Raw genomic sequence first — 8,843 nt, 5'->3', positions numbered from 1 at the left:
GCCATGAAGTCTGTGGAGGCACAGAAGGCACCTCTCAACAGCGCACAGTCCCCCTAAAAGCAGGGAAATCATATTCTCTCGCTCTCTCCTTACTGTGCCCTTATGTTTACTTCTGTTTGTTAGTATTCCAGAAATAAGTCCTTTAAGACAGGGAACTGTATTTCTGTATGTGTGTGTGTGTTTTTTTTTTTAAAAAAGTGTCCTACTATTATGACATCTCAGTACCTGTCTGGGGCTACAACAGCATCAAGGAAAAAAAAAAAAAAAAAAAAAACCAGAACTTGCTGTTACACAAACTTACCATGCTATTAAAATTACTGAGCACTCCCTGTACTACAGAGAGAAATATCCAAAGGCAAAAAAGATTTTTAAGAGGGGAAAAAAACAGCTAAAACATTTCAGAGTTGTGCACGTCACTTTTTCTATTTAAAATTCATTCATACACTGAGAACATTCAAATACATTTTTATTTCCTTTAACTGAGGACAAAAGCTACTTGTGTTAAAAGGATATTAGTACATTTAAGTAAGTTTACACCATCAACTTATTTATGGCAAGCATCCTGAATATTAAATGTAGGTAATCTGTTTTGTTACTGCATTCATCTAGCTATTTACAGCATGCTGATCAAAATGTCACTACTTCAGCTAAATACTCTCCTATTACAACTCGGCTACTCTGATGCCTTACCTTCATGTTACCTTCTGCTGAGCCCGTAACAAAATAATCCTCAGAAGGGTCCAGTGCAAGGGCCTTAACAGCAGAATCATGTGCTTGGAAGGTATGAAGGATTTGTCTCTGTCTGATGTCGAAGATGCAGACGTACCCCTTCCTACCTCCAGAAATCAGCAGTTGATGTTTAGGTGCATACTGAAGTACTGTGGCACCGTGATCATGACAAGTGAAGGCTGAAGGAGAAGTAGTATGTCAAAATTTAACAGATTTGAAGCTGGTAAGTAGCTTTCAATCTTAAAATGCATTTCTATAATAAATTGTTATCTGAATATTTCCTGACTTTATAATAGATTCCTGACTGTGGGTAATGTCCTATGAGCTGACAGTTCTTTGCTTGCCTAAGATCTGTATAGATCTAAAAAGCACAAGAAAGCATGCTATGCAGTCTAATTTCATTTTAATTTAAAAAATGAGCACAAACCTGAATTAATTTTAAAAACTGAGAAAATATAAAATTCACCATGTATGATGTTAAGTTACATTAAATTCCTTAGTTCAAGGAATACCAAAGCTGAAGTCAAACATTAAGGTAAATATTAATTACCTTATGGATGTCTATTACTATACTCTAATTTCCTAACCTCTTTTTTATAGGAGTCCTGACTCAACTTCTTTAAAGAAAGACTGAACTTCTGCAGAGTCTGGTAACTAGTTTCAAAATGTGAATCCAAGAATGCCCCTAACTCTTTACACAGGTAATTACTATGTTTATTCAAGTATTGCAGTTGTTTGCAGCTGTATATGATGGCTGAATTTGTTCTTCTAAAAAGCTGGGATTTTTTTTTTTTAATTTTTACTTATTTTTATTTCATAGCACAAGATGAGAAAGTTTTGCTTTAGTCTGTTATGTAAAGATGGAATTATTGAACTTGGTCAAATAGACACAAACATTTTTTGGGAATTTGCTCAAAGTCCTGAAAGACAAGGACAGTTTCTTAGTTGCTTCTACTACTACTACTTACAGTTGTCCTTTGCCCTCTGCTTCAACTAAGTGCAGTTCAAGTGAAAGCATACATGCACACAGACTTTATAATGCAGCATTAATTAGTCAGCCATTTGGTTTTTTCAGGACTGTATTTAAGACGATCAAAAATGTCACAAAAACAGCTTTGTGCATGACCTCCTTTCTTTGTACTTTTTTCTATGGAACACATTATCATCATGCTGGAGACCATAAAGTACCAATCCTGGTGCATGTACTGGCTTGCAACATGGATGTTTAGACTGATTCCCCAAGAAAAACTTCTCCCTTTGCCCCAGACATATACACATCCTGTGTTTCTTCAGTCAATAAACAGAAGTTTTATTTTCACTGCAGGACTTACCATGTATAAGACTGTTGCCAGATGAAACCAAAGTGTCCCAGAGGCACACATTTCTGAGGGAAAAAACAAAGTCTGTCACTGTAGCCTGTCGCTAAGTGATTCATAGGGTGACATGACTCAGAAGCTCCTTAAGTTTTATGTCAAAGCCTAGAAAGTAGAACTGAACAAGAAGCCCTTGACTCTGCAGTCACTGGGGAGGAGATGCAAGGAGTTAGGAACTAAACTCTTCCTAAGCTCTTTTGTGCTTTCCAGGGCAGACTATATCTTTCTGCCTTTCAGATGTGTACTAGTCCTAGGGTGTACTAATAAAGATGGATTAAACATACAAGTTGATTTTCTCAGAGAAAAAGAATTATCTTGCCTTTGCTGAACATATTTCTCCCCATAGCAACAGCATGCCAGAATTGGTTGCATTTGGCAAACATCTTGAAAATAGCGGTTAACTGTTGACCACCCCTCACAAAAGCTAGGAGTCGGGAAGAAAGCGACTGAAGGAAGGATGCTTGAAGAATTAATCTAGCAAGTCCAAGTTGTAACAAAGTGTACAATTCTCAGCTTTAAAATGTCAGCCATACCCTAATGCACAAGATGAAGCGGGTTAACAGAAATGAACGGGTAGGTTTGGTGAAATTCCTCATCGTTTTTTTTTTTAAAACACACCTGTTATCGTTGGACTGTCCTGATGTAGCAACTAGACTCGAAGAGGTTATAAATGCAAAGTCGCTTGTGGTTTTACTGTGGCACTGCCAACTCTATTAAAAACAAAACAAAAAACAGATGTAAACTTATCAGTCGTACTCTGCCATTAAAAGTTAATACTAGCAATTTGATGTCATGAATAGCATATTGCAAGTCTTTGAAACAAGGCTGTTCCTGAAAACTGACATGCAATGCAATTTGAAAGCTCAGAGAATGAAAAAAAATTACCAAATTTATAAAAAATTTCAGTATACAATGAAAATATATTAAAATAATAGAATTGGACAAATCCACCATATAGTAAGTCACATCAACCTGAGTTTCAAATTAAGCATGGTCTGTTATAAAGTCATTACTGTCAGCTGTGATTTGATTTTTTTTTTAAATTTAATCAAGGGCAATGCTGCAGTAGTATTTGCAATTACATTGCAACTTAGGGTTACTCTACAACTAGTTCTCCAAAGTTGTATCATTGAAACTCTACACTGGTTTTGGTAAAGTATGCCAATTAAAGAGCAGCAAAATCAAAACCCCCTCAGTGAAACCCTTAAGCTCTTGGTCTATCTGAAATCTTGAAAACTTAGGTTTCCTTTATAAAAAGGAAAAAAAAAAAATCTATTTACGTACCAGATAGGGCTTAGGATTTGAGGTGGTTTGGTTTACTTGCCAAATACTTAGAAATCCTTCACCATCAGCAACACCGCACTGCAAGGAATGAACTGTGTTTATTAACATAACAGAGTGGTTATTGGATGCCTGCTTCACGATAACAAACATCTGAATCCAGAAGAAAAAACTTTGACAGCGCATTAAATATCAATAATGGTTTTCAGACACAACAAAGTAACTTAGGAGCCAAAGTGATTTCAGCACTGATTACTTAATGATTATTTGAATACTGATGGTCTTCTGCATGCCCAACTCTCTTCTGGAAGTGGAGGCTTTTAAAAGTATGCAAGTGTGGAAGCTCATCTTTCAAATCCCATTTTTAAATGCTGAAGCTTACAAAGGGGTCAGTACTCCATGACTGTCCTTGAAAACGTTTAGTCAAGTAAGACAAATGAATGCCAGCATGCCATAAAACATGATATGAACAATTATGGAAACACTGCATTGTGTCATTACAAAAGACTGAGTAGTATCAGTTAACTCAAGTGAATAACAATGATACTGTACATTCTATACAGACAAGATCCTTAGAAATGTTTTATAAACGTTTTTAGAAATATTTTGTATTTTCTCCATGTAGTCAGGAGACTATTTCCAGCTATTTATGAATCTTGAGCTTTTGCTGTTTTATAGTTATCATACAGTCATGGCAAAACTCTTTCAATTCACTTTTTATTTCCCCTACTTTAAACGGAGTTAAGTTTGTCAGTGAAATGAGAGGACAAGACCTGTTGAAATCAGCATGTGCAACATGGAGAACTGAGGAGGTGAGTGTTCCTGCCAAATTCCTTCTCTTCATCCACTCTGTTCTCTGCAGCTCATCTACCTCATGGACTCATTTCTGGCCAAAGTGTTTTGCTCTTTTTTGTACTTTCTTTCTGCTCTGCACTGTACTGGACGAGACTTGCTCTCTTCAGCTAACGGTCTGTTAATATGTTTTTGAGGTAATGTGTTCTGTCAAAACTTTATGGTAGCTAGAAAGCAAAGCATGAAGCACTTCTTGAGCATCTGTACCTAGTTTGAAAAAAGTTTGCCTCTGTAAAACAGGTAAGTTCAATAACTTTTTTTTAACCTTTAATTTAAAAAGCCTACCGCCAAGGAACACACAGATTTCAGAATGGAGAGACACTGAGAAGTCTGAAAACAGGGCAAATGGAACACAGGAATAAATACCGAGGGATGCTCAAAATTAATTTTTTAGTGATATAGGCTAGTAGACTGATGTGATGACCTGGGAGGGCCCAATGAGTTGATTTTTGAGTTAGTCGTACAGACTTCCCTTATTAGGCTCACAGGAAGAAGCTTTAGATACTCCTGTGCTGTACATGAGATCAGTTAAATTTTAGAGGGGTTAAACATGTCTCTGTTGGTTTAAAAATAAGTTGTTTTGAGATTGCTTAGACTAAGAATAGAATAAATAATTCCAGTAAGAAGGGATTGGTAAGAGAAGACAGTCACGATGATTGGTCAATGTATCCTTCTTACATTAGATCTTTCTACTGAGGGGTAAAAAGTCACTGCAGAATACTGACAATCTTGCTTTAAATCACTATAATCCTGCAGATACCAGCATGATGAAGCTGACATGCAGGAATGGAAGGGAGAAGGGTCAACGTCTATTACAAAGCTTCCATATACAGCCAAAATGAATGCTATGATACTGGTTATGCCGTTATTCTAGGACATCTTAACAGTTTTGTGCATCACTGGTTAAAACTGTTTTAGAGGTTTAGAGGTCACAGCACAGCCAAATATTTCCTTAAAAAACACAAAAGGAAAAATCCTTAACATTGCACTTACCTTGTTGCCTTGTGAATTGAAATACATTCTTGTAACTCTTGCATTCCCAGCCTGCCGGAAGCATACTAGTTGCTGCGGCCTTGTCCACTCAAACATTCGAACGCTACCATCTTGTGCTCCTGTAAGATCTGAGATGACAGGACAGAGAAGTTAGTTAATAGCACAGATTTTCAGAGAAAAACAGCTAGTCCATATTGGTAAGCATGATTCACTTACAATACTGATGGACTGGGTGCGAAGCCATTCTCTTGACATTATTCAGATTTCTTTTAATAAGCTTCATATAGAAGAAATACAACAAAAATTAATCAAATTTTGAAAAAAAAAAAAAATCAAGACAGACACAAACATACTCCCAATTTTGTTTATACTACTATCTGCCAAGTATTCCCCATAGTTAAGTAGCCTGTTAAATATCTAGTTACTTTTGGTTGCAGTGTAGTAATTACAGCCTCAGTTTAGGACAGCTTTTCTAGACATGAAAGCACTATAGTAATATTCTACAGTACAACAGTATTAATATTGTCTGCTGTTATAATGAAAAGGACATAAGCACATGCTGAAGTACGCTTTTGATTTTAGTCTCAGTGAAGAATTCAAAGAATTAATTTTTTTAAAGACCCTACAGGTCCGATCTCAAAGTTCCCATAAGAAAGAAAAAAATGCTCATTGTCCCATGATTTTCCATGTCACAATAATGAAGATACAAGAAAATATTTAGTCCTAAATATTTTCTTGTATTTAGGTGGGTTTTTTGGCCAGGTCTTGGCCACTGTAGGCCTTTTAGGTCAACACTGAATTAAAAGTGTGATGATTCATGCACTCTAGGTCTCTTTGCTAAATAATATATAAAAAAGGTAACGGTCCCCAGAGTTGCACATAACAAAATACTTACCACACCAGCTCCAGTACTAGTTTGACCACTGCCTAACCATGGCATAGATGAAGATGGTTGTATCTGATTCACTCCAAAGGACGGTGCAGTTGACTGAGTTAGTGTTGTGGTAGAACCACGAAAGTCAATATCATCAGAACTGTAAAGGAACAGCGATGTTCTGCTTTAAACAAACGTTTCTTTGCTACCAATACTGTTTGCTTATCTTGTTGTCAACAGTCTATTGAAAATGGGTAGAGAAAGTGATTACAATGGGACTATTCCTGCACAATGGGTAATTCCTGCACTTAGGTTGTACAAGCAGTTTCCATATCCTCCAAGCTATCAGTATTAAACCTTAAAAGATGATGCTAACCTTGGTAGATGTTGAGAATAAGAGCTCTTTTGAAAATATGGAGAGAGAAACAATATAGCATCCAGCGTTCCTGATCTGTGTGTCTATACGTGTCTATTCTGTGCAATGCAGTGTGTTACAGTGATGCCCAGATGAGAGCTTACTGGTGCTGCTACTTTCACAGTTCTTAGCACAATAATGTAGATGATGATAATTTAGGCCATTGTGCTGTACAATTCACATCTGCTACCATGATGTGTAGAGGTGCAGGTGTAGTGTTTCCTTTATTAGCTGAGGCACCATGGGATTGTACTTGACTGTGCAGTGTAGACATGCCCAAATTACTCAAACCGCTCAAAGCCTAGATTTCTCCATCTGAAATACAAAGATAGGTCCTCCACGTTCCCTCACTACTACTCCTTTGTAAAGCAATCTGAAATCTACTGAAGAAGAGTATGTAATTAACATTACTTTTTTTAATATATGATCCACTTGCACTATAGGTGTTGTATATGCAACTTCAAAATAAAACAATACTCTTAATATAATCACAAAGAAACAAACTTACCTTTTAGACTCTCTGTCGTATTCTTCCCCAATCCATATAAACGACTGAGCAGCCAGTAGAGCTGAAATATCAAGTTCTTGAACATCATGTGTAGATGCCAAAACTATTTCATTGTTGTTTGCCTATGCAGCACAAATAGGGAATTTATACTATCTTTAATTAAGATCTTAGTGCGCTTCTCATTATACTTACTAATAATGCTATGACTTACCTTATTAACTGCAAACGCCATGATCATATCTGATTCTTTGTGAATGATTTTTGCTTTTCCTCCTGGGTAGCCAAGGTCTGCTTCAACCTACAAAACATTTACCAGTAAATTTTAATTAGCATGAAAGTGCTTTTTGTAGTGGTACGTACAGACCACAAAATCTATAAAAAATTCATGCAAGAAAAGTTCAGTGGCCTCAGCATTGTTTAGCAAGCTAAACTTTAGACTTCTCATACTCTTTGGTGTTCTAGAAGCCAAAAGTTACGTTTGGGCATAAGAAGCAAGCACAAAGTTGTGTGTGCAACACTATTTACAAGGTGTTCATTCATCCCAATTGTAGGACAACCAAAGTTAATTCACTAATTAAAAGCCTGCCACACAAAGACTACACAGAACATATAACTTCTGTTAGTCATGCTAGAGAGAAAAAAAGCCAGTTCCACAGAACTTTTAAGAGTGTGCTAGAGGTTTGGGAGAAGGGATACTACCTTGTTTTTGTGATCTTCTGCTACGCAGTTTTGTTTGACCTGCTCCACACGATCTTCTACAGACTACATAACATCACACAGTCACAAACACAAAACACATGCACAAACAAATATAAAAAAAAGAATGAAACATTCCAAACTAGATTTTAAAGGCCACTCTGTCAGTAAATGATGACAAATGTATTTTTAACCTTTTATAAGGGGCACGGAAACTAAGACAGGAATCTAAACAAACTCACTGAAAACGTAATGCTTCCTAGATGAACACAAAATGTATGATATTGTAAATAAACGGAGAAGTAATGCACACACAAACTCCATACTTACAGGAAACCTTAAAAGATACTAAATAGTATATTTATTTTCCATCGTACTTATGTGTTGGTTTTAATTTTCAGTTACAACTCATTACAGTTGTAACTATGGTACTATTTATAAAAGCTCATATTATATATTACTATATAATATTACTTGTATATGTATATATTACTCATGCGTATATACATATACACACAGAGTAATAGCTCATTTAAATTTCTTTATCAATATGATACACAAACACATAAATCTATCAATAGTCAAATGTATTTACTTATGGCCATTATCCCAAATATTCAGTTTCTTTATTAAGACAGTATTCAAATATATAAAAGGTAAGACGAGATATGTCTTGTCTAAAAGCATTTAGGTTAGTTGATATTTCAGTGAACAACAGGATATTTATGTGGATTTTTAAAATACTGTTAAATGACAGAAAAGAAAGGGAAATGCCAACAAAAAGGGAAAGAAAAACTGAGAGATACTGATGAAATTGAAGAACAGTTATAATTGAGTTTTCTATAAAAAGTAGTTATTTCCTTTGTTTACCTCACTTTGCTTTCTTTTCTTTGTGAATATATATCTTATAAAAGTCTCCTGCAAAAGTTCTTGCTTCACAAGAAAATGCCATAGCCTTTTTGCTGGAAGAGCTGAATAATCCTTTGATCTGGATGAAAGGGAGGAAGAAAAAAGAAAATGGCTTCAATGCAGTTAAAGGTGGACCAAAAAAAAAAAAAAATCTGAAGAGAGAATCTAAATGACTTAAGTTGAAATTCCAATTTCACCCCCCACCCCAAATTT

The 8,843-nt window shown here is 35.7% G+C and overlaps 1 protein-coding gene across 2 annotated transcripts in view; it reads right to left on the bottom strand.

Annotated features, from left to right (window-relative positions):
- DMXL2 (Dmx like 2) overlaps positions 1–8,843 on the bottom strand; it is a 60,511-nt gene that overhangs the window by 1,985 nt on the left and 49,683 nt on the right. The window contains exons 33-43 of one of the 2 annotated variants that reach the window (XM_068958245.1): positions 8,592–8,709; positions 7,725–7,787; positions 7,237–7,323; positions 7,026–7,147; positions 6,124–6,262; positions 5,445–5,505; positions 5,229–5,356; positions 3,387–3,464; positions 2,721–2,812; positions 2,061–2,113; positions 691–908 (exon numbers count right to left, since the gene is read on the bottom strand). In XM_068958245.1, coding sequence (XP_068814346.1) covers positions 691–908; positions 2,061–2,113; positions 2,721–2,812; positions 3,387–3,464; positions 5,229–5,356; positions 5,445–5,505; positions 6,124–6,262; positions 7,026–7,147; positions 7,237–7,323; positions 7,725–7,787; positions 8,592–8,709 — 1,159 coding nt within the window. The remainder of the gene's footprint in view (positions 1–690; positions 909–2,060; positions 2,114–2,720; positions 2,813–3,386; positions 3,465–5,228; positions 5,357–5,444; positions 5,506–6,123; positions 6,263–7,025; positions 7,148–7,236; positions 7,324–7,724; positions 7,788–8,591; positions 8,710–8,843) is intronic. The other variant, XM_068958246.1, reaches the window with a different exon arrangement.

This window comes from Struthio camelus, chromosome 12 (assembly GCF_040807025.1).
Source record: "Struthio camelus isolate bStrCam1 chromosome 12, bStrCam1.hap1, whole genome shotgun sequence".
In the NCBI taxonomy this organism is placed as follows: Eukaryota; Metazoa; Chordata; class Aves; order Struthioniformes; family Struthionidae; genus Struthio; species Struthio camelus.
Note: the sequence above shows the minus strand (reverse complement) of the source record. Positions and strands in the feature narration are given on the sequence as shown.